Source organism: Aphelocoma coerulescens, chromosome 21 (genome assembly GCF_041296385.1).
Source record: "Aphelocoma coerulescens isolate FSJ_1873_10779 chromosome 21, UR_Acoe_1.0, whole genome shotgun sequence".
NCBI classification, from domain to species: domain Eukaryota; kingdom Metazoa; phylum Chordata; class Aves; order Passeriformes; family Corvidae; genus Aphelocoma; species Aphelocoma coerulescens.
This window is the reverse complement of record NC_091034.1, coordinates 6,993,912-7,018,468: the sequence shown is the minus strand read 5'-3', so window position 1 is coordinate 7,018,468 and position 24,557 is coordinate 6,993,912. Positions and strand designations below refer to the sequence as shown.

The following is a 24,557-nucleotide window of genomic DNA, read 5'->3' as shown; positions in this document are numbered from 1 at the left end:
ACATGCAAAAAACTATTTTACTGACAAACAGCAAAGGACGGGCTTAGTTCCAGGAGCTGAACTGGTTCTCTATTATACAAACATCTTATTGAAAGGGAAGGAATGGCTGAAATACACTCACTCGTTGACCCAAATAAAATCACAGTGTGCTTTTTCTATTGCCTCCCCCACCCCAAGCTCTCTGCACCTTCAGCTGCTCCCCGGAGCCTCAGCACAGGCTGCCACCCCTCTGGCCACTGGAGAGCACAAGCCCTGGGTGACATCTGCCTGTGCAAGTGTATTTAGTAAAAAAATTAGCCATTATTGCTTTTCAACCACAGTAGAGATTATCCTGTGATTAGACTCGGAGCAGAGTTTAATCTCTCTCTCTCTCTCTGGTAGTCTGTGCTGTGCCTCTCCCTGCCTGATGCATGCAGAAGTGGTTTGGGTGCAGGAAAAAAAAAGAAAAGAGGGATTAACGATCAGGGAAAACAGCACTCCAAGCTCTGTCCTGGTGTTTCACAAGTGAAAAACCTCCCTGCAGTGAGTGCAGGGCTTCCTCTGCCTCGGTGGGAGCTGGGACTGAGCCACCCCGGGGTCAGCCCTGCTGGGAATCCCGAGAGGTGAAACTGCAAAAGAAACGAGTGCCAGTGGCTGGACGTGCCAAAGGAGGGCCGGGCTCCATGCAGGGGACACGTGGGGACACACAGAGCTCTGAACACCCGGAGCAGGACCCCCACAGCCCAGCCAGGCTGAGCGGGCTCCTCCTGACTCTGCCACATCTTCCCACTCCTCTGCTTCCCTCTCCTCTGCCCCACCTGCAGGGAAGGCACAGGCCTGGCTCTTTTTGTTTGAGTCTTTTATTTCCTTCAGGAAGTTCACTTGCTGCTCCTTGTCCTCCTGGCCACCCCAGGGAGCTGGGCTGAAGGGACTTTGAACTTTCACTCCATCCCAGGGTGGAAGCAGCAGTCCTGTGTCCCTGCCCAACAGATAATTCCCTGCTCTCCACCCCACTGCTGCTCACTGAAACCCAGAACTGTCCCACCGGTGCATCCAGGCTGGAAAATGATGGCTCCAAGTGTCTCCATTTGTACCACATGCTCTAATCCTGGAAGAACTTCTGCTCTTCCACATCCAGAGGTGCTCTGGGAGGTTCTGTTGGCTGTTTTTACCTTCCAAGCCCCCTGAATGCAGAAGAAGCTTCATCACCTCTGTGGTGACCCAAACCTCTTCATCAATGCCGGGCTGGATGTTCAACAGTGCTGGGAGGTGAGATCTGAAGTGACACTGAGCTCCCTGTGCCCCTCAGCTCCTGCCAGCCTCTCCCTCCAGCACAGGTGAGCATCACCCTCCCTTTTCACCACGTGCAGGATGCTCAAGTAGAACCCTCCATGTTTCATTTCGTGCCTCTGGTCCATCACTGGACACCCCTCAAAGAGCCTGCTCCCATTTCTTTGCACCCTCCCTACAGGGATTGATCCTTCCCCAGCATGATCAGTCCCAGCTTTCCCAGTTCCCTCACAGGAGAGATGCCCCAGTGCCTTCATCACCTCAGTGGCTGTTTTCAACACCCCTTTTTAGCAGGGATTCTTCTTCCCCCAGCTGAAAATGCAACCAGAAAATGAGGTAGAACAGCAGTGAGAGTAACTAAACCCACCCCAGTGTGCTGTGTGAGTGCCTGGGACACCATCCCAGGCTCTCTCCTGGGCTTCTTATGGATGAGGTGCTGCCAGATGGGCCAGCTGAGGTGTCCCTGGCTGGCTCAGCAGTGAGAGGGCACAGTGGATGGATGCATGGATGGGATACAGGAGACACCTTCCCAAACTGTTCCTCAAAGAGGAAGGGCCCTTCTCACTGTTTGTTGTTTATATTGGCCAGGGGTTTATTCAGCAGAGCCAGAACTGAGGATGGGATTTGAGTTTAAAAAAGAGCTACTGGGTGAGGCAATGGATTTCTGCTTTCCACACCCCTCCTTCCCAACCATTCCCCGTGCAGGCGGCCAGGCCAGGGCTCCTCACACCAGAACCACAGGAGAACCTTCCCAGAGGGGCTCCTCACACCAGAAACACAGGAGAACCTTCCCAGAGGGGCTCCTCACACCAAAACTACAGGAGAACCTTCCCAGAGGGGCTCCTCACACCAAAACCACAGGAGAATGTTCCCAGAAGAGCTCCTCACACCAAAACCACAGGAGAACCTTCCCAGAGGGGCTCCTCACACCAAAACTACAGGAGAACCTTCCCAGAAGAGCTCCTCACACCAAAACCACAGGAGAACCTTCCCAGAAGAGCTCCTCACACCAAAACCACAGGAGAACCTTCCCAGAAGAGCTCCTCACACCAAAACCACAGGAGAACCTTCCCAGAGGGGCTCCTCACACCAAAACTACAGGAGAACGTTCCCAGAAGAGCTCCTCACACCAAAACCACAGGAGAACGTTCCCGGAGGGGCTCCTCACACCAAAACCACAGGAGAACGTTCCCAGCACCAATCCCAGCTCTGGAGAACCGGCACACGGAGTTTTGAGCTGTGTCTTTGCTCCAAAAATACCCCACAAGATCCCCCCCCAGCAGCAGAGCCTGCAGCCTCCCCCGGAGCATCTGGCGGGCGAGCGCTGAGACGGGGCCCACACTTCCCACTCCGCTGTCCTGCACTTCCCACACTTCTCATCCCTGTTTTCCCTTCCTCAGGCTCTGCCCAGCTCCTTGCCCAGCCCTGACCTTGCTGTGCCCACTCCCTGCTGCCAAATTTGCTCCCAACTCAGCCCTCTTTGCCTGGGGTTGTTGCTGGGTTCAGGTGTTGTTGTTATTGGGGTTGGTTTTTTTTTTGGTGTGTTATTTTTTGGGGGGGGGGGTGTGTGTGGAGACTGGATCAGAGGCAAGAGAACAGCAAACGAGCCAACACGAGCACAGCGGGGACAATTCGAGGAGGAGGAAACACCCCCACGAGCGGAGAGAAACAAAACGAAGACATGCACAGAGCGACGGGGCGGCGGCAGAGCGGCCCCGCTGCCACACGGGGACAAGGGACGGGGCTGGCAGGGCTCAGCCTGGAGCAGCATCGGCTCAGGAGCTGGGGCAGGGACAGGAGGGATGGTGGCAGCACGGGAGAAGGGGCTGCAGGGTGATGCTGGCTCGGCGACACCCCAAAAAGCAGCTGTAATGCCCCGAACACAGCTGCAACACACCAAGTACAGCTGTAACACCCCAAATACAGCTGTAATATCCTAAATACAGCTGCAACACCCCAGAACCAGCTGCAACACCCCAGAACCAGCTGCAACACACCAAATACAGCTGTAATACCCCAAAACCAGCTGCAACACTCCAAAAAACAGCTGTAATACCCCAAAACCAGCTGTAACACCCCAAAACCAGCCGTAATAGCCCAAAACCCACTGCAACACTCCAAATACAGCTGTAATAGCCCAAACCAGCTGCAACACTCCAAATACAGCTGTAATACCCCAAAACCAGCTGCAACACCCCAAAACCAGCTCCCAACACCCCAAAACCAGCTGCAACACCCCAAAACCAGCTGCCAACACCCCAAAACCAGCTGTAATACCCCAAAACCAGCTGCAATACCCCAAAACCGGCTGTAACACCCCAAAACCAGCTGCCAACACCCCAAAACCAGCTGCAACACCCCAAAACCAGCTGTAATACCCCAAAACCGGCTGTAACACCCCAAAACCAGCTGTAACACCCCAAAACCAGCTGCCTCCACCTTCTGCTCCCAGGGGCCTTGGCAGCTCGTTCCCCAAAGAGGAGACAGGGCGGACCTGAGGCTCTCAGGAAAAACTCTCCTGGTTTTGGTGTCCCTGCCCAGGAGTTTGAACCCATCCCAGATCTGCTGGGTCAGGATTCCCACCCTGCACGGGGAGGAATTCTGGCCCTCTTTCATTAAGGATGAGGAGCAAGCGTTTCCCCAGGATTAATCCCGCTGGTTTAGTGCGTGCTGGGATGACCCTGCTCAACAAAACCTGCCTGCTTTCCCAGGATTACAGACCAGTGAGTTACTCCCAGTAAATTTAACTGCACTGAGAGCATTTCTTGGTTTATTTTTTTGCCTAAGTGTGAGCAAGAGAGAGCTGCAGATTTTTTAAAACTCTGTTTTTAAACAGCAGGAATATTTACTGTGTAGATTTTTTTTTTTTCTCCCCCTCTTTCTTCCAGAGCCTCAAATTCTTATGAAATTTTGCCGTGGATCAGACAGATCAAACTTAATGGGTGTGAGCCATTCACCCCTTCCAGTTGTTTCATTTTTAATGATATTTCAACCAAGGTCAGCTGCTAGAGCAGGGCAGAGCCAGGCTTTACATTCAGTCTGAGTTTAGGTCACTGCCTTAAGTCTCTCTTGTGAGAGGCTGCAAGTGGAAAAATTACTTTTAAAGTGCTTTTTTTTCTCCCCCCATAACCAGTCCCAGGGTTATATTTGTCCTTATCACGATGGAATTTCCTCCCCTACAAAATGCTGTCCCCCCTGAGGACTTGTTGATAACACAGTCCCTGCTCTTCCCTGCCAGGAGGCTGCAAGGGAAAGGAGCTGCTCAAGGAAAAGTCGTTCCTTAGATCCTAAGGAATTTCAGACATCACAGCCAGGAATGACAGACAGCCAAACAGACACGAGAATGGACCAGGCAGTTGTTTAGGTCCAGAAAGAACCTGGGGCTCCAAAACAAGAGGCACTAGGGAATAGCAAAGGTGGGGATGGCAGAGAAATGGGAATGTTTGGGTAGTTTGGGGGCTTGTAATTAACTGAACTGGGCATAAGAAATAGAAAAAAAACCCCAAGAGACAGAAGCTGGAGCAGGGAGGGAAGGGCAGGAGTGGTGGTGTCCTTTTCCCTGCCATCAAACAGCAGGAGGCCACTCAGAGTGTCAAGGAATCCGTGGAAGAAAGGAGAGGTTCTGGCAATTCTCCCCATCCTTCAGTTCTGGGTGTTTTCCCCATTTCAGCCAAACCCACTCAGTACAAAACGATGGGTGAAGGGAAAATGGGGGCTCAGGGCTGTCACATTCCTGGGGAGAGCATCTCCCTCCTCCTTCCTCCCTCCCAGTAAATCCTCCCTCTCCCCACCCCGGCTGTGCTGCCCAGCACATCCCACAGCCTGGGCTCCCCTGCTGCTGCTGCCTTCAGGAGAACAGGACCAGAGCAGGGACCAGACACCACCACCGTGGCCTTTCCAGCTCCTTCAGGCCCCTCTGCCTGGGAGTAAAGGAGGTCTCTGGAGAGGGAGGTTCCTTTCAGAGCCTTGATCCCATTCACACCTCGAAATCCACACCAGGGGAAGCAAAAGCAAAACCACATTGGAGCATCCTCACCCTTTGACTCAGCCTTGGGGACAACATTTGGGATGTTTGGAGAGGAGTTTGGCTTCAGGCCCAAGTCTCTGTGTGTCCCTCAAGCCAAGCCCCACAGGCAAGGGGGGGTGTTTGATGTGCAGGAGCAGCGAGGCTGTTCAGGGCCCCCTCACTGCCCTGTCAGTGGTTTTGGGGTGTTTTAACCAGGACCTCGGGCTCACCCCACAAGAAAAGGGGCAGAGCAGCTCCTTTCCTCCCAGGCAAGGGGTGGGGGGTGTTTATGAGCAGAGGGACGAGTCAGATCTGACACATCCCACCCTCCTCCAGTGAAGGACAGCAGCCCTGCCACCAAAAGTGCCACCACACCAGCGGCACCAGCCCGGGCTGAGCCCTCACAGCCCCATCCCCTGGCTCTGAGATTGGGTTGCTTAAGGCAGGTTTTCAGCGGACAGCACTGCAAACAACAAACCCCTTACACATCCCCAGCACTTCCTTCCCCCGCAGCAACTCCCCAGAACGTGAACCAAAGCAAAACCAAAAGGGACACTGTGCCTTCCCCCCGCCCCTGCTGGCAGCAGTCCCCAGCCAAACCTGTGCCCAGCCCAGCCATTCTAGGCACGGCAGGGGCAGAGCAGGGCAAAACCCAGCCAGAGGACCAAAGAAACGGGGGACTGGAGCTCTTGGATGAGACACTCTGCATCTTCTTCGTGCTGTCCCACCTCCATCCCCTCGGCCAACATTCCTGGATGTGCAGGACAGCTGTGAATGCCAGGAAAAGGGATGGGGGGGGGGTTGAAAGTATAATGCAAATCTCTTTTTTTTCTCTCTCTCTCTCTCTTTTTTTTGGGGGGGTTTTTTGTTGTTGTCGTTGTTGTTTGTCTGCTTTTTTTTTTTTTTTTTTTTTTTTTTTTACATATATACACGAGTCTGACAATAAAATGTGGAACACAGTGCAATGTCTTGGCTGCGGAGCATCCAGGACTGGCTTAGTTGTGCATCGTGGCGCGTCCACCCATGGACACCCGGGCTGGATTCCGTAAAATCCTGTCCTCAGCTGGCTTGGGAGCAAACCAGAGGCTGTTCCCCTGGAGGAAGAGCGAAGTCCTGTGTGTTTTAAAAGCTGGCTGCAGTCCCTGGAGGGGAGGGTGTCCCTCAGAGGTGCCGGGGGCTGGGGTGCCCGTTGTGGTACAGCTTCTGTTTGATGTGCACCATGTTCCCGGTGGCCTCCTCGTACTGCCGGTGGTGACGTTTCCTGAACTCCTTCAAGTTACAAAATTTCGGAATCCAAGACCAGGAATTGTCTGGAAGGCAGGGAGGAGAGGGAAGGTGAGGGATTGCAGGGAGAGGTGAGGGTGCTGTCCCAAGGCACAGCCACCCCCGAGCTCCCTTCAGGGCTGCACAGGGACAGGCTGTGGCACCAGTGCCACCCTCAGCCCCCAACACCTGGCCAGGGTCATTTTTTACCCATTAGCTCATCCCTCAGCCCAGGAACCTTTCCCTGCAGCAGCATTTCAGCTGCCGCCCACTCCCATGAAAATTTTGCCTGATTCCACCCAGAAATACACAGAGCCCAACTCCTCAAAGGGCAACTGGGAAGTCCCAGAGAAGCACAGATGGCCCAAGGATGAGCTGCTGTGCTGGGAGTGGGTTGCACTCGATGGTCTTTGAGGTCTTTTCCATCCCAAACAAGTCTCTGAGCCCACGGCTGTGAGGTGCTGGCGACTGCCCTGACCAGCCCTGCAGCTACCAGGGAGCTGCTGTCCGAGTTCCTACGGAATATTTGCTTTTCTGAGAAACCTCTCCCATCAGGAAGGAGCTCCAGGTTATTGTAACAGGCCATGACTGGAGCTGGTCAGGCCCCAGTGTGACACTGAGTCACTGCTGAGTGGTGCTCGTGCACTCCTCACCCTGTACCAGCACAGAATTTGTGTTTCCCCTGCCCCTGGCTCCATTTCTTTCCTCAGAAGGGAATTTTAGCTTTGTTCAACAAAGAAACAAATTCCTTTCTGCTTGCTGCCTTTAAAATTACTCATTTGCGTCGTTGATTTTGAATAAATAGGAAATATTTAGGTTCACTGCACCGTTGGCCAAGCCTTTTATAAAAGCCTTAAAATAGGCAAACACCAGGAGGGGGGAAAAAATGAAACAGAAGAGATCAATTAGTTGAAATACTAAATTAATTACTAAAAATAAAAGCCTCCATTCACAAGGGGTAGGCTGGGTGGTGATCCCAGCTCTGGAGAACACCTCACCACAAGGAGAGCTCCTGCCAGCCCTGCTGCCTCCAGCAGCTCTGATCTCTGATGAAAATCAGGAGTCACAGCCCCAAAATTGGCTCTCAGAACCTGAGATCTCACTGGAAAATCAGCCCCTGCTTGGGAAACAGCAGCAGCAGCGGAGCCCCGGGAGAGCCCTGACTCAGAAACTGCTGCTGAGGATTTGGGAAGACTGATGGGAAATTAATATCATTTTTTATCTGAGTTTTTAGAAAGAGAGAGTCCACTTCCCTAATTAGAATTTCTGATAGGCCTGCAGATAAATCTTCCTCTCGCTCGCTTCTCCTTCTCCTCCGAGTTGTGATTTAACAGTACCATCAGCCAGGAGCTGGAGAGATGGAGATTTGTAGGCACATTCTGAGGGAATTTCGAGTCATTCTCTAATTTAATCGTTTTCCTGTCATCTTTTTCTCCTCCAAATATTAAAATCCATGGGATGCCCGTGCTGAGGGAGGAACATGGGGCAGAGAGAGCCTCTGAAGGAGCATCTCTGGGTGCTCCTCAGGGTGTTAATTCAGGATTTTAACTGCTCCAAAGCCTGACTGTTCTGCCCAATCCTTTCCCCCGTGGGGCTGATGGCACAACTGAACAAAACATCTCCCCATCTGGACAGCTGTGAGGGTGGGAAACCTCAGCTGACACCACGCAGATGTCTGTCACTGTCACCACAATGTCACAGCTTTACACAACCAACACCAGCCTGCTCTCCCAGCAGCACTAGGGAAAAGAAAAAAAATCCAGATTTTTCTGGGGAATTTTGGTCCAGCCCGAAGATGTTCTGCCCACAGAATTCCCACACCAACACCCCTGCTCGGGTCAGGGAGTCGTGGAACATCCCGAGCTGGGAGCCACCCGAGAGCACCATCGAGCCCCCGGCATCAATAGGGCCAGGACATCCCTGGCCAGGTTTGTGCCACATCCGTGTGGGATAAAGCATCAGGCTGGCCTTTTCCAGCTCCCAAGGAGAGGGCAGGGACTGAGGGAAGAGGAGGAAGAGGAGGAAGAGGAGGAAGAGGAGGAAGAGGAGGAGGAGCAGCACTTACCATACCGTCGGCTGGTCCTCCAGGCCCGCACGGCGTAGTGGAGAACCCCGTCCATCCACACCAGGAACCAGCTTATACAAAAGCCCAGCAAAAGTCCCAGCATCAGATCAATCTCCTGCTTGGTTACATTGTCAGTCACAAAGTAATTCTCCGAGGAGTCCACCACTGACTGGTCCCCGTCGTAAGGGATGACATAATGGACATGATGCCTGGTGCAGGGGCAGAAACAGGGGAGGAAAAAATCAGTGGAGATTTTTCTTTCACCTTTCCTCCCAGTTCCTCCCACCATCCCCAGGAGGAGAAGGGCTGTCCTGGCTTTTTGTGCTGCTGTCAGCACAGAGGGAGGGAGGACAGCACAAAACCCCACGCCTGGAACTGATGTCACGTTCCTGACACGGCTCCCTGTGCCCCGGCTCATCATCTACAACACAGGAGAGGAGATCAAGGATGGCACGAGGCCACCCCCGGGATGCAGAGGGCACGTGTTGGAGGCAGAGGCCACCAGAGCAGCTGTGTGGCCCTGAAAGTGCCACCACCACCATCCCCTGGTGGAGGGACAACTGTCCTGTTGCTGCCCTGCCCTGGTGGCTCCACAGATGTCCCCAGAGAGGATCTGCTGCTCCGTGTCCCCTCTCCCTCAGTGAAAAGAGGCTCGTGTCCCTCACACGTCAGGGCAGAGCGTGTTTACAGGCACAGAGGAGGCACAGGAAGGAATTCCTCCTGCAGCCTCTCGCTCCTGGAAAAGTCCCACGAGCTCCAAGACCACCTCAGCTCCTCCTGCTCCTCGACCAGGATGATCTGGGGGGTTCCTCCAGGACCAGGCAGCAATTCCTGCCTGGAGCAGCCAGAATCCTTCCCAGCACTGGAGCTGCTGGCAAAGCTCTCCCAGGTCCCTGAACACCTCCAGGGGTAAAGGAGCAGCTCTCCCAACTCTGGAGCTTCCCAAGGCTCCCAAGGCTTGGAGAGGCTGCCCTGTGCCAGAAGGGGGATTGGGCTCGTTTGTGCCATGAGGTGATGGAGACCAAGCCTGGGATGAAGCTGAAAAACCCAGGTTCACCTGGGGAAAAGCAAGAAAATGGCAGGGATGGGGTGAGGGAGTTGTAGAGTAGGAAAAAAACCAGGCAGGGCTGTGGGGGCTGCACGGGAGGGGATGAGCAGTGACAGGTCCCTGGGAGCTGTGAGGGGTGGGAGGATCCCGGAGGATGGGGGATGCAGGAGGCAGAGCTCTGCTCTGGAGCTCTGCACCTGCTTCGAGCAGCTCTTCACCTTCCCAGGGGCGCCGAGGCTGCCCAGCCCCGCTCAGCCGGGCACTGACCACACCCCAGGAGTGACCACACGCCCAGCCAGGTGAGGTCCAGCCCCGCGTGCCTTCCACCACCACAATCCTGGCATCGCCAGTGCCCCCAGTCCAGGAGCACGGGGCTGTCCCAGCGCTGCCCAGTGTCCCCAGCATCCCGTCCCTCCTCGCCCAGGCGCTGCTCCCACTCGCCGAGCAGAGGAGGCATCGCTGAGGTCTCTGAATATTCATGAGGTGCAGGTTGCTCGATAATCACGCCTGAGAAACGTCCAAATATTTACACAAACAAACCTCCACTCAAAGGAACCTTCTGAAAACAGCCCTAATCTCAGCGCTGCCTTAATGGGGGCCACCTGCACCACAGGCACCGGGGGTGCTGGCACAGGGCTGGGAAGGGCTCCGGGGTGGCAACCAGACCCTCCAGTCCCCATTTCCATCCAGCAAAAGGCAGCAGGCTGGGAAGGGACGGGAGATGGCAGCTCGGATGGCTGAGGGCAGCCCTGCTCCTGCCTCCTCGCGCTGCATGGTTTGGAACAGAGATTTCCCCTCTTTTGGCACTGGAAAATCTGGGGGCAGAGGCTGCGTGAGGGAGGGCTCCCCAAAAGGAATGGGAGCGTTCCCATCAACGCAGCCAAGCACTTCCCGTGTCCCATGCTTCCCAAATCCCTGCAAACCCACGTCTCCCATGTCCCATGCTTCCCAAATCCCTGAAAACCCACGTCTCCCATGTCCCATGCTTCCCAAATCCCTGCAAACCCACATCTCCCATGTCTCATGCTTCCCAAATCCCTGCAAACCCACGTCTCCCATGTCCCGTGCTTCCCAAATCCCTGCAGACATGTATCTCCCACATCCCATTCTTCCCAAATTCCTGCTGATGCCTGAAGTGCAAACCCACATCTCCCATGTTCCATCTTTCCCAAATCCCTGCACACAGACACCTCCCATGTGCCACGATTCCCCAAATCTTTCCCAAATCCCTGCACACACACACCTCCCATGTCCCACGACACAGGGACACCTGGCTGGGCCCCAACTCCCTCCCTTTTGCTTTCTGCAGCACAGGCACAGCCTAAAGGCTGAATCCACAAAGTCTGGACTCCTTGGAGCTTCCTGGGCAGGGCCTGGCTGTGTCTCCTCTGCGTGGCCGTGTCACAAGCCCTGTGTGCCACCTGTGCTGTGCCACCTGTGCTGTGTCACCTGTGCTGTGTCACCTGAACCCCCCCCAGCACTGACACAGCCATCCCTGAGGCTCAGGGAACCCAAACTCCCCCCCCCCACACACCCCCAAAACAGATTCCTAGGAGCGAGCACAGAGCTCTGGGGTGGTTTTTCAGAAGAGGAAGGTCCTGGAGCTTGTCCCAGCCTCTGCTCAGGGATGTCACACACAGACCAACACCACCAGTGCTGCCCCAACAGGGGCACAGGGCTCCTCACCCCTCACAGGGGGTGTTCCTCCCACCCTGCTCCCCCTCAGCCCTCGTTCCTGCTCGCCAGGCACCGAGGAAGGGACAGGGTCACCTCCTGCCTGCCTCGTCCCTGTGGGTGCAGGCTGACTCTGCACTCTGCAGTGGGATCTCCTCCAGCTCTCCCTTTGCTGAGCAGCACCTCAGGGCAGCTCTGAGGGCCTGGCTCTCCTCTGGTGTCACCAGCTCCCTTTCCCTGTGCAGGGGGGACTGTCCCCAAAGCCCGTGGCTCCAGGCCAGGCTCAGAGCTGGAGTCCCTGCTGTCCATGGGAGGCCAAATTCAACAGAGGGTAAGACCTCTGCCCTCCCTGCCTGGATTAGGAAACTCCATTACCTACAATCAGAAAGCAAATTTGGATCTCAGGTGCGAATTTCCTTAAAAGAAAAGCCTCCTGTCACTAAAGCTCCCCAGGAAAACACCTGAGGCCCCACAGGCCTCCAGCTTTTGGGAACCCCGAGTCACCAGAATAATTCCATACAGATCCCAGAGCTGCATTCCCACTTTGTGGAGTTTTCTGGAAGGAGTTTAGCAAAGCCCAGGGAAGATGAATTTTTCCTGCTGCTGCAACAGTTGGGAGAGCTGGGCTGCAGGGAATTTTATCCTTCCCTTGCCCTCACAGAGATGGGGATGAGAGCAGGGACAGAGCCCCACAAGTTTTCTGCTGCTGCTGAAGCCCTGGGGGATGTTCCAGGAGGGAATCAGACCCCGTCCCATCAGCACAGCACATTATTAATAGTGCACAGAGGACCAGGGTCCCACCTCGTGCCCAGGGGATTGGAAAGTGGAACATGCCCAGATCCAGAGGGGGAACGTGTCAGCTCTGAGCTGAGCAGGGGGTGGGCGCAGGAAACCCCCACCAGCTCCTCCAGGGCACTGCCAGGGCAGGGCAGGCAGGGTCTGGCTCCTCAGAACACAACCCTGCCATAGCCCAGCAGCCAGGGCTCACTTCACCAACCAAAACCTTTGTGAGAGGGACAAAACCCTCCCTCAGAGACAAAAACCTCCCCTCAGAGACAAAAACCTCCCTCAGATACAAAACCCCCCTCAGAGACAAAACCCTCTTCAGCCTGGCATCACCTCAGCCCCTGCTCAGGGGTGGGTGTGAGGTCTCTGGGGACCACAGCCCTGTGAGAAAGGTGTCACACGAGGCCCTCACCAGCCAAACCCGTGCTCTGTCCGTGTTTATTTACAAGAAAAGGACGCACCAAGTGATTCCTGAGGGCCAATTCCTGGGCAGTGCCAGCTAGTGCCGGGTTAACCCCGTGCCACCTCCCCTCTGTGCCCACCCTCAGGGGATCCCGGGATATCCCAAGCCGTGCCCAGCCTGGCTGTGCCGTGCCGCTGTTGGGGCGGTCACGACACACACGGACAGTGCCTCTTTCAAGGGCCAAAAAGCCATTTATTAAACAAAGCAGCCTCTTTTATACAGCTTTTGTGTGTGATCATTCCTGTTATAGATTCATTGGCTGCTAAACTACTACAACAGACTCCTTGGCTATTACTAACCACAGCGTGCTGCCACTGGCTACCTATGGCATAAGCATTCTGAATTCAAGGTGCTGTTTTCTCCTTCTATTGTTTAACTTTCGTGCTTCTGTTGTTACTAAATTCTCACAGGTAAAAACTGATTGTTTTTCTTCTCACGGACTTTCCTCACAGCCCTTCTCTAGCCAAAGGAACGGGCCTGAGCCACAGTTTTACAAAGGCAACAAGGCCTTCGTTTTGTAAGGTTTTACTTAAAATGCCACCGTGCTGGAGCTTCCACAGGGAGCACGAGCAAAGGTGGGGACAGAAATTCCAGCACACCTCGGGCCACAGACTCCTGGGCAGCAGGAGGGGACAGGCTGGATGCGCTGCCACCCGGCTCAGGTGACACAGGCAGCTCGCTCTGTGTGTCTGCACACGTGTGCCCGAGCTGGAGCATCCCTGTCCGCATTCCCAGCCTGGGACAGAGAGGGAAAAGCTCCCCTGCTCCTCCCGGGGCAGCGGCTGCGCTGCCGGCTGCCCCCAGCGCTATTGTCCCTTGCGGTGACCTTGTGTGAGCGCGGCTGCTGCAGCCACAGCCCGGCTCGGGAGCCGCTGGAAAAGCCACGGATCCGCTTTGAGCACACAGAGCCCGGCGCTGCCTCTCCGCTCCCCTCACCCCCCGCTCCGATGGGGACGGGGATGGGGACGGGGACGGGGATGGGGATGGGGACAGGGATGGGGACAGGGATGGGGACAGGGACGTGCCGATGCTCCGGCTCAGCCCGGCTCCCTCCCGGGCAGGTGACAGTGGCAGCCACGTCACATCTCCCGGGCTCACGCTGCAGCTGCCACATCCTGGCTGGACCAACCCCTTCCCCACCGCCAGCTGCAGCAGGATTTGGGGGAATTTTGCCTCATCCAGCCCCCAGGCAGGAGCCCCACAGGGCCGGAGGGAGGCAGAGCCTCCTGCCCTGCATCCCTGCCTGACCTTGCAGCCGTTCCTCAGCATCCCGAGCAGCCCAGACCTCGCAGAGCCGTTCCCAGCAAGGCCAGGCTGCACACCAGGGTGGTGGCACCGCCGAAAACATCTCCCCGGTGCTGGTCCTGGTGGAAACATCGCCCTGGCACAGCTGCCAGGAGCCCAGGGAAGTGCTGGTGCTCCCCAGCACCAGGCAAAGAGCGCTCCCAGCACGTCCACAGAGGGTCTGGGGACAGAGAGGTTTCCAGAGCGGCTGGGAAAGGAGGAAAGAGAGGAGAAACGTCCCTCGTGTCCCTCCTGCCAGCAGTGCCACCCTCCCCAGTGATCCCAGCACCAGGGCAGGGCCTGCAGCCTCCTCACACATTCCCGTGCCCAGCCCAGGGCACAGCAGGGTCCCCACGCTCTCCTCCCAGGACAGGTCCCTTCCCTCCCGGATCAGAGCCCGGGGAGGGCAGGGCTGGAGCATCCCTCGGGCAGGAACAGCTGACCCGAGGCTGGCCGGGCCCCCAGCTCTGCTGCAGGGTGCTGGCACCCAGGTGAGGCTGACCCTCCTCCTGGCCCTGCCCAGCCCTGCTCACGGGAGAGACAATTCCTGGGAGGAAAAGGCTCAGCCAAGGTCGCCCAGAAGGTCAGTGGCAAGGAGGACACACGCCAGAGCTCTGGAGGTCCCTGTTCTCTCCAGACCAGGAACCTGTGAGCCCCCCAGGCTGTTCTGGCGGATCCTTGCTCTGTTCAGGTGTCATCTGCTCCCTCCAGCTCACCCTGCCTCCTCCACGGACACCCTTTGGTGTTTTTCCTTTGCATGACATCACCCAGCTCCTGATCTGCTGCCAGCTCTCTGCTTCCAGAGAGGACCCTTTGCTGGCTGGGACGGAGAGGCTCGGACGAGGGCAGTGCTGCACCTCTGCAGTCCTGCACAGCCCTGCCCTGCCCTCCCCAGGGACAGCCACGGCCCGAGCAGGGATTTGGGCAGGGCCCAGCACAGGGATTTGGGCAGCCTGGATGCCTCCACACGCCGAGGATGGAGAGTGCCAAGCGGGAGCGTGGCTGTCACCCCTCCATGCTGCAGCCTGGAGGCAGATGGGACAGAGGAACAGTCCCTGTCACGCCCAGCCCGTCTGTGCAGGCTCAGCTCCAGGTGCCAGGGCCAGCCCTGTCTCTCTGCTGACATTCTCACTCCAGCTCCCCTTCCCAGGCAGTGCCAGGAGAGTTTTCCCAGCTGTGGATGCATTCCCATGGCCCGGGGGGTGCTGGCAGCTCTGCCCTCCTTGGCTCTGCCGCTGTGGAGTGGGAAAGTCCAGCCCAGGCTGATGGTGACAGCTCACCTGCATGGAGGAGGACATCAGCCACCTCTCAGAGCCCAGAGGAACGTCCAGCTCGGCCACCAGGGCAGGGACACTCCGTGGCAAAGGCACCGCCCAGCCCAGGCTCACTCAGACTGAAATCAGAGGCTCAGAGCCACTTAAAAAACTGCAAATACGGACCAGCCATGGCCAAGGCAGCGTGAGCAGCTCCAGGCAGCCCCAGCTCCCCCCAGCCCAGGGCTCCAGGCCCTGCAGCCACCCAAACTCTGCACAGCACAGGTGTCACAGCTCCCATCTGACACCACGGACTCAAAAAGCACCTCCCAGGCCCTCTTGTCCCAACAAATTGCTCCTGGCATAAAATGACAAGCAACAGCTTCAGCCCCTGATCCCACAGGGAAGGGTGAGGGTGGGGATCAGCCTCCAGCAGCACCTGGAGGTGGGGTTGGTTCCCTTCCCCAGAGTCTTGACCTTCCCCAGCCACTGCAAACACAAAGAATGCTTAGGGACACGGCAAAACAATCCACAGCACTCCTTGCACTTGTCCTGCGACCTTCCTGCTGGGCCAGAGTCCCGTGGAGGGGAGAACAGGCAGAGCCCAGGGACAGGCACAGCCCTGCCCACCAGGACAGACCCAGCCACAGCCTCCCTGAGCCTGAGGAGCTCTTTGGGGGGGGCAGCTGGAGCAGCCAGCCCTGCTGGCCATGCCCCCGGGGGACTCCAGAGCCCCCAGAATGTGGGCAGAGCCTGGGCACGGCTCGTGCTGCTGCCTGCCAGCCTCCCCAGAGACCAACACCAGGTCCCAGCCAGAGCAGAAAGTGGGGACAGGAACAAGGGAGTCCCAAACTGGAGCTGGAAACAGCCAGGGCCCATCCCACTGCCAGGGGAGTGGGGATCCAGGCTGAGGGTGCTCTGAGGACAGAGCCCAGAGCCCCCCATGCCCTGGCACACCTGGCCTCAGCTGGCACCTGGGACACAGAGCCAGCCCTCCCTGCCCACAGCCACCACCTCTGGAACAGCTCCCAGGCCCTCACAGGGACACCAGCTCAGGGCAGATTGCAGCTCCTCCTGGAGAGCCCATCCTGCTGTGCCCAAAGCCAGGTACTCACATCTAGCCTGGGTGCTTGGATGTGGTGGGCAATTCCTGGGGAAGGGCTCCACTCTGACGCCCTGAGGAAGGAGACAACCAGGACAGGAGAGTGGGAAGGAAAACATTTCTGAATGAGTTATTGGGTCTGACTGACACTGCGACCCAGGCTGGGGCAGGAGGGAGATCATTAATTGCAGCAGCTCAGCCCACTGCACATCAGTCTTCATTCATTCCAATTCCTCCTTCCCTTCCATTTCTGCAACATTTACTTATTTTCCCCATTCCTCCCTGCAACACACTGAACTGCAGCCAGCTCCCTCCTCCAAGGACTCCCTTTGGTTATTGGCAAATTAAGTTCTTCATCAAGCCCTGGTAGCAGTGCTGACAACAGGCTCCAGGACACAGCCCTGCCTGGGAGAGCTCCCTGCCCCAAGGGCCGAGCTCTTGGACAGCTGACAGGAGGGACAAGGCACGTCCAGCCTGTAAATCAGAGGGCTCCAAACGCTGCCATTGGGGCAGCAGCTCAGAGCAAACCTCAGCACGAGGCCACCCCAGGTCCTGCAGCACAGGGAGGGTTTGTGAAGTCTTGTCAGGCAGGAGCAGAAGCTCGTGGGCTGCTTCTGCTGGCGAGAGCCATTGCTCCCACATACCTGAGGCTAGAGATAAACTTTGCTTTTTGCCTCCTCTCACAGTTTGGAAGCTGGTTCGTGCACTGTCGAAGAAATGACCCGGTGATGTCTGTGGAGAGCACCACGGGGGATTTATCTGCCTCAACACACACAGAGGGAGAGCAGAGAGGGGTGCCCCTGCCACCTCCTCAGCCGTGGGCAGAGGGGACACTCTGCCAAGCCACCCGTGAGAGCTGTCACTCCTCAGCCACTCCAAATGTTACAGTCCATTACCAGCAACCCATTTTCACCACCACTGAACCAAGCAGCGATGAGCAATAAGAACAACTGGTGGAAGAAGCAGAGGAAAAGTCCTAAACTAAGAGAAAACATCAAGAGGGCTCAAAAAAAAAACCCCAAAAAACAACCAAAGAAAAGCTAAGAAAAAGCAAATCCTTGCCAAAAACAAGTCGAAGACACTGTGGATGTTTTTTGCCCACAGTCTTTCAAATTGACCTTAAGAGGGAGGCGCCCAAGGAGCTGAGTGTGCTGCCACATCCCCCAGGCCTGGCTGCTTTTGGCCCCGGAGGTGCTGCCGGTGCCTTCTCTGCTGTTCTGTCACAGGAGGCTGAGGAGGAACCGTGGGGAGGAAGGCCCTGATCACCTTCGGGGCGCGAGGCAGCGTGGAAGGGCAAAGCAGCTTCTCTTCCCTAAGCCAAGCACATCCCAGCTCCAGCTCAGCTCCCACTCCAGGGACACCGGGGGGATGTGACGCCTGGGAGACAGGATGCAGCTGGCTCCAGAGGCAGCTCCAAGAGGAGTAAAGCTCAAACCTAAGCGCTGGATGTGACAAGGGAGGGCTCTCCCAGCGTGTCCTTTATCTGGCACAGCCTCACGCTGCTTTCCTCCCCCACAGACAAGAAACTCTCCCGCAGGCAGTGAGTAACCAGGCACAGGAGGGGAGCGAGGCCTCCGGGAGCGCAGGATAAGGAGCACCAACAGCAGTCCCACAGAGAAGGGGGAAATTCACCTCCCCAGAACTCAGCCCTGGGCCTGAACGGATTCCAGAGCAGCCAGATCGCAGTTTCAAGCTGAGCACTTCAGCAATTACACACAGGAGCGATGCTGTTTAGGAGAATTCAGCATTCCCAAGAGCTACGGAGGGAGGCAGGTATTTGTCCAGTCATAAACTTGTGCACCACTCCTGGCACAGCATCCACCCCAAAAGCACAGCCCGGCCTCCTCGGTGTGCTGTGTCCAGCAGCATCACAACTCCCAGGAGGAAAAGCCACAGGGAATTAAGATCTGATCAAAGATTGCAAAGCCTCAAAGTGACTCTGTCCTAGACAGCCACATCCTGGCCTGGACAGGGATCCTCTCATTTCTCCAAACCCCGTTCCATTTATAAGCCACACAACCACCAGCTGCAACACCCAGACCACAAACAGGCTGGGGAACATCACGGCCCAACTGACAACAAAGGCAAAATGACAGACGTTTGAATCAAAGTTACTCACTCTCCCAGGGCTCCCGAATGCCTATCCACAAACGTGCACACCAAGGAAAATGGACTTCCAAGCGCACAGAAAACTCTTCTTCCGGGAAAAAAAACCACCAACCCCCACCCCCCCCCCAGCCCGGCTCCTGTTCATGCAGGAGCTGCTGAGGAAGGTGAGACACAGCCAGAATGCAAAGATGGTAGCCCAGCCAGCAGCTCCCCGTCGCTGGTCACCACCTCCCCGGGGAGATGAGGTGGGAAGGGGCTGGGGGGCAGGGGAGGGAGAGGCTCTGCAGGTAACTCACCTTCCACAGTTGCAGTGACAAACTCGGTCCTCCCCTCTCAGATGCGGTAGGATGTAATTGTGAAATCTGTCCAACAACGCATTCATGTCCATCAAGCAAGCTATTGCCTGTAAGAGCCCACAACCAAGGCATCTGGTCAACTCTGGATGATGGAATAAAACATTGACTCCAGTTTGATTGCCAGAGACTGAAGCAGTCATCAAGAAAAGAATCTTTGGTGTTCAGTGGGGCACACACGCGCGGACACACACACACACAGAGGTGCACAGGCTGAGGGACAGTGCGGGGGGGAAGGTGGAAGGGGTGGGGAGGGGTGGGGGGGGAGGGTGGGGGACGACGATGGAGGGGAGGGAGATAAGCAAAATCTCTTACCATAACGATAGAGGCGCCCAGGATCATGAAAATCATGGTGTTTGCATTCATGGACATCAATAGGGAATGGCCAGCGGTCGGGTCCGTGCGCCCCCAGCCCGCGGAGGGCGAGCGGCGGCCGCGCTATTCCGCAGAGCCGAGCGCGGGGCGCATCGCGCTCGCTGCCCGCACGCTGCGGTGCGGCGGGGGGCGGCGGGGCGGCGGGGCGCCCCCCGCGCACACACACGCACTCCCCCGTGCCGGGGATGCCGCGGGCTCCCGCGCCCTGCCCGCTTTATTTTTTTATTTTTCTAGGACGAATGTGACAGGTAAAAAAAAAAAAAAAAATAAAAAAATAAAAATTGAAAAAAAAAAAGGGGGGGGGAATTAAAAAAAAAAAAAAAAAATTAAAATTCCACCCCCGCCGCTGGCCCCGGGCTCCCCCCGGCCGCGGTCGCGGCGGGTGTGCGGCTCCGGGAGCGGGCACACGCCGGTACAAGCACAGCCTTCATGCAGCAACTGGGAAGCGAGGCAGCCAAACCCGGGGTGGGGGGGGGGGTGGGGGGAGGCTGGGGGAGGAGGAGGCAGGCTGCAAAAAAATCACCCACTCCGGGGGAGCCTCATCGCATCCTCTCCCCCGACCCTCCCCAAAATCATCCCCGCTGCCGAGCGCTGCCAAATAAAAATCGGAAATAAAAAAAAAAAAACCCAAACCCCAGCCCCCAAATCACCGCGCCCACCCTCAATCCCCCCCAAAATGAGCCCCACGAACCCTCCCGGCTCGGGGCTGCGCTGTCCCCGCCGCTCGCTCCGCGCCGGCAGCCCCCGGCCCAGCCCCTCCCGGGCGCGGGTGGCTCCGCGCCGCCGGCCGGCCCCGCTCGGGGGAGGGATGCGGGATGCAGGGGAGGGATGCGGGATGCAGCGGGGGGGAAGATGCGCCCAGGCAGCGCCGGCCGCCCCCTCCCCAGCCCGGGCATTTACCTACGTGGGGCGGCGCTGCTCCGGGAGCGGCTCATGGCGAGCGGCGGCAGCTCTGCGGGCCGGCCCTGCGGGGCTCCCCCCGCCCCGCAGCCGCACGCGGAGCCCCGGCAGCGGCGCTTGGCCGCGTTTCCAGTGCCACACGCCATCCTCACCCCGCCCTTCCTCCGCCCGGGGTCGGCCCCGGCCCCCTCTCGCCGCCCGCGGGCTCGGCCCCGCCGGGACCCCCCGCCCTCCCTCCGCCCGGGGGTCCGGGCACGGCCGGGGGTGCGAGCCCCGGGCTCCGCCGCGCCCCCGCGCTTCCCTCGGCGCCTCCCTCCGCCGGCTCTGCCCGCACGGACCGCGCCGGCCCTTGCGGGGGTCCCGGCCCCGCGCCCCTGGGCCCGCGGGAGGCACCCAAAGGGCACCCAAGGGAGGCAGAGGATGCCCGGCTCTCCTTGGAGCGGGGAGCAAATCCCAGCTCTGCTGCAAATCCTTCCCCGCACTTGGTCCCCCGGGAAAGGCTGGGGTGGTGCAGAGAGACCCCGTCACTTCTGTGGCACAGAGAACTTTGTCCCATCCACCAAACCCTAAGGCCAAGGAAAGGGTCGTGCTTCAGGATCTCCACGGCTTTGTCTCACCGTGGTATTGGTCAGTCCAACTCAGGCCACGTTTACGAGCTGCTGGGAAAATGAAAAGAAAACAAGTGACCAGCCGATAAGTTTCTGCTTGTTCGGTTGTTGTTCCTTTTACAGCAAACGAGGCGAGGTGGAGGAAGCGATTCCAGCCGCCACGTGGGAAATGCGTGGCAGCTGAGCTTGATGTCCTGCAGTGCCTTCCCCTCCCGGTCCTCAGCCTTGCTCGGGGTGAGTTTCTCCTCGCTAGAACCCAGGTGTTCGTTTTCTCGGGCTTCTCAGGGTCGCCAAAGCAGAGTTTGCTGGTGCTGGGTTTTGCATTTTTGAGTATTTGTTTTCCTTCTGCTCCTCAGGCCACAATCAGCCTTCTTATGTAATGACTTGTGTTATATAAACTCCATTCTTCAAGGAACAGTCATTAACCTACTACTGGGTATTGAAAATACCAAAATACTGTCACACAATTAAAATCACTAAATGGTGTCCTCAAATTAGAGCACAGATTGCTTTGCAGATTTTTTTTTTTTTAATTTTTTTTAAATTGAACCACACACATGAAACGTTTGACAAGCCAGGCTCTTCATGCAAAAGAGCAGCAGGGCTGGGAAGGCACCTCTTGCTGCACCCTGCACAACCCTCTGCCCTGAGCTACTTCCACTTCTGACTGAGCTCAGAAGAGGATTCTGCCATGGAAATGCAGAGCTCAGAGAGGCTGCAGCTGGTTACTCTGCTGGTTGTGGAAAACAAAAGCATTTCTAAAGTTACAGATGAATAAAACCACGGGAGGGGACAGTTTGAAGACAAGTCTTGGAGGATTTTGTGGAACTGAAGTTTCCCCAGTCAGTGTTTCTGCACTCCCAGCCCTCCCACAAACCAGGCTGGGTCAGCTCTCAGCTGGGCTGGAGGCACTGAGGAGAGATTTTGGCATTGGCTCAAGTAAAACCATTTCCCTTTCTGTGCTTTTGGAGCACAGGTCCTGCCTGGCTGCTGGGAAACCCAAACATCCCTGTTGTGGTCAGTCCTGGCTGCTGGGGGTCCCAAACATCCCTGTCGTGGTCAGTCCTGGCTGCTGGGGGTCCCAAATATCCTTGTTGTGGTCAGTCCTGGCTGCTGGAGGTCCCAGACATCCCTGTTGTGGTCAGTCCTGGCTGCTGGGAAACCCAAACATCCCTGTCGTGGTCAGTCCTGGCTGCTGGGAATCCCAAACATCCCTGTTGTGGTCAGTCCTGGCTGCTGGGGGTCCCAGACATCCCTGCTCTGACCCCTCTGGGTGTGAGCCCCACAGTCCTGGGTACTCCCAGTGCCCTTCACCTCCCACCTTCAGCAGAGCTGCCTGACAGGTGACAAACTTCAGCCTGGTCCTGGGCAAAGCGCTGCTGTCCCACCTGCACTGAGCCAGGTGACACCCACACCTGAGCAAAGGCTCTCTAAGGTGGGTGCTAACACACACAGCTTCCAGCTGGCACCACAACGGGTTTGTTAAACTCAGTCCTAATTATTACTGCTAGGATTAGCTGTTCCCTTTGGAAAACCAGCACCCACCCTGCCTGTGGCTCCTGCTCAGCTCCAAGCCTCAGGTTGTGCTGTCAGCACCATCCCCACCTGGACAAGTGCACAGGCCACCTCAAGGGATCTCAGTGGCATTTGGTCAGTCCCTAATCAGTATTTTTCCCCCCCCTGTGAACATACAGCCCCAGGTAGGAGTTTATCACAAACCACACCACCTGCAGGAACTGACTCCCTCTGCTTTTCTCTTGAAGGGAGCACGACCTCTGCTCAGTTCTGTGGTGCTCACACAAGGCAGGGTTTACAGGAGAGTCTAACACCAACCAGAGCAAGCATTTCTTTTCCTTTTGAATTGTTTCCATACCCTCTCTGGACTCCACTCATTGGCTTTTATTCCCATTTTTCCCCCAGTTCTGTGCCAGCACAAGTGTTTGTCTTTATCAATACCTTCTCCTAAGATCCAACACATCTGAGAAATGAAGCTGGGGAAGTTTATTTGGGATCATCAACCTTTGCACAGATCCAGCAACACCAAAAACTTGGGAAGAAGCTCTTTGCCGCCACGGGCAGCCTGATTGCATGATCTGCACTCCTCAACAGGCAGGGAACTTCAGGAATAAGACACCAGCAGTGCAGAGGGAGAAAATCACCAGAATCCCCAGTTTTATTTACATAAAACCATTTGAAAGACGGGCTGATGTTGCTGACAGGGAGAAGGATGTTCTGAATGTTCTGAAGGTCTCAAGAACCACAATAAAAACCACAAAACCAAGGGTGACTCGTGTGAAAGAGACTCCAAACTAGGAGTGACCAGGGCTCTGCTGCTGTGTGCCTCACGGATGGGATCTGCAGAGGGATGGAAACCCCAAGGAGTCCCTGGCAAAGATCTGCCCACACAGGAGCAGCATCAGCTTCACAGAGAGCAAAACTTTACACTTCAATAGATGTCATTCTTTAATCCATCCAGCCTTTCATAGAAAGTCAAAAAAGCCAGAGAAGTGCTGACAAAACACAACCACCGTGCTTGGAAAGGAGGGGATGGGAGGAATCTGCATTTTAAAGCCACCTCTGCCCGCCCTGTGGAAGCTGGGGGAATATCCCAGATCGCTGGAAACTCTCCCTGCCAGCAGAAATTCTCATTGCTCTCAGTCTGTGCTCACAGGGTGTGAGCCCTTCCTGCTTCTCTCCACTAAAGAGGGAGAAGGCAACAAGGGACCTTGAAAAGAAATCTTTCAGCACTGATTCTCCATCAGTCTCCAGCACACAAACATTTATATCCCACCCTGCTCTTAAAGGAAAACCACATTTTGTCCCATTTCCTTCAAATTAAATGTTTCTCTTGAAATTTCTTTTGACACAGAAAATAACTTTGGCCTTGTGTTTAGCCAGTTTTACACCCACACACAGATATTTTTGAATGTCTAAATGTGTGTATCTCAAAGGCAAGAACCCCATAAAATCCCTGTGTAAACTGAGCTTCACTGGCGATTTCAGTGCTAATGAAGCACGTGGAGAAAAAGTATTTCTATAAATCATAAATTTTTCAGTAACCTGCACGTTAAATGAGAAGTGACATGTCAAGGGTTCTAACTAATCCATGGAAAGGACGTCTGTAAATCCCCATGAACACACAAACCACAGGTTAAAACACCCTGTGTGGGGTTTTTCTGCCTTTCTATGAAATAACAGCCAAGAACTGTGGATAAGATGAATTATGTTGAAAGTAGAAAACATTTCCAAACAAGTTTCACCTTGCCACAGAGCAACTTCAGTGCTGGGGAAGGAAAACTCTGCTCCAAACACTCAGCACACTGTGCTTGCTTGGAATGTCTTCTTAAAGGGATCAACTGAAGCAGTTCCTACAGAACCATCTCCTTCCTTTGGCTGGAAATATCCCCATGGAAACAGAGATGGTACCAGACAGACAAATGAGGAGGAGCAGAAATCCTTCAAATACAGAGTCTCCAGGAATAAAATGGGACAGGCAACTGGAAAAGAAACACTCAGCAAACCTCATCACAACTGCTGCTCCAACTCCCCATCCCCTGCTTGTTCTGATCTAGTCATTCTCCACAGAATTTCTGCTTTAAGTGGTTTTAACAGACAGAAAAACCCCAGCACAGGTAATTCTGGGTTATTAAAGATTCCCAGGACCCAAGTTAGGATGCACTGACCCATTTGGACACTGTCCAGGACAGGGATGGAGCTGGCAGAGGGCTGAGTTTTACCACAAAGCCGTGGCAAGCCCAGCCAGCCCCAGCTCCCAGGAGGGGAGAGGTGTAAGGTTTCTTTGAGGGCCTGACTCAGAGCTCAGCATTTGCAGCTGCCAAGAAGCATTTTCCAGTATGGACTTGCAGTTTGCAGCTGTGGAACCTGAAATGATGGTCTTTAATATATATTTTGTGTTCCCTCAAAGAGGTTAAGCAGCATCACCACAGGACTCACTGCAACACTGCCAATGTTGTCTGCACAGAGGGGGAATGTTGGCCT

The 24,557-nt window shown here is 56.0% G+C and overlaps 1 protein-coding gene across 3 annotated transcripts; it reads right to left on the bottom strand.

The window, feature by feature from the left end:
• Nucleotides 1-44: 44 nt before the first annotated feature.
• TMEM240 (transmembrane protein 240) lies at nt 45-20,011 on the bottom strand. 3 transcript variants are annotated; one of them, XM_069035055.1, is made up of 4 exons: nt 19,951-20,011; nt 18,619-18,725; nt 8,604-8,812; nt 45-6,585 (listed from the first exon to the last, which is right to left on the bottom strand). In XM_069035055.1, the coding sequence occupies exons 2-4, from the start codon at nt 18,708-18,710 to the stop codon at nt 6,437-6,439; spliced, it is 450 nt and encodes a 149-aa protein (XP_068891156.1). In that variant the 5' UTR covers nt 18,711-18,725; nt 19,951-20,011; the 3' UTR covers nt 45-6,436. The 3 variants fall into 3 exon arrangements, with proteins under 3 accessions (XP_068891156.1, XP_068891155.1, XP_068891154.1); XM_069035054.1 differs by lacking the exon at nt 19,951-20,011 and adding an exon at nt 18,991-19,155; XM_069035053.1 differs by lacking the exon at nt 19,951-20,011 and having other exon boundaries at nt 18,619-18,818.
• Between the last annotated feature and the right edge of the window lie 4,546 nt (nt 20,012-24,557).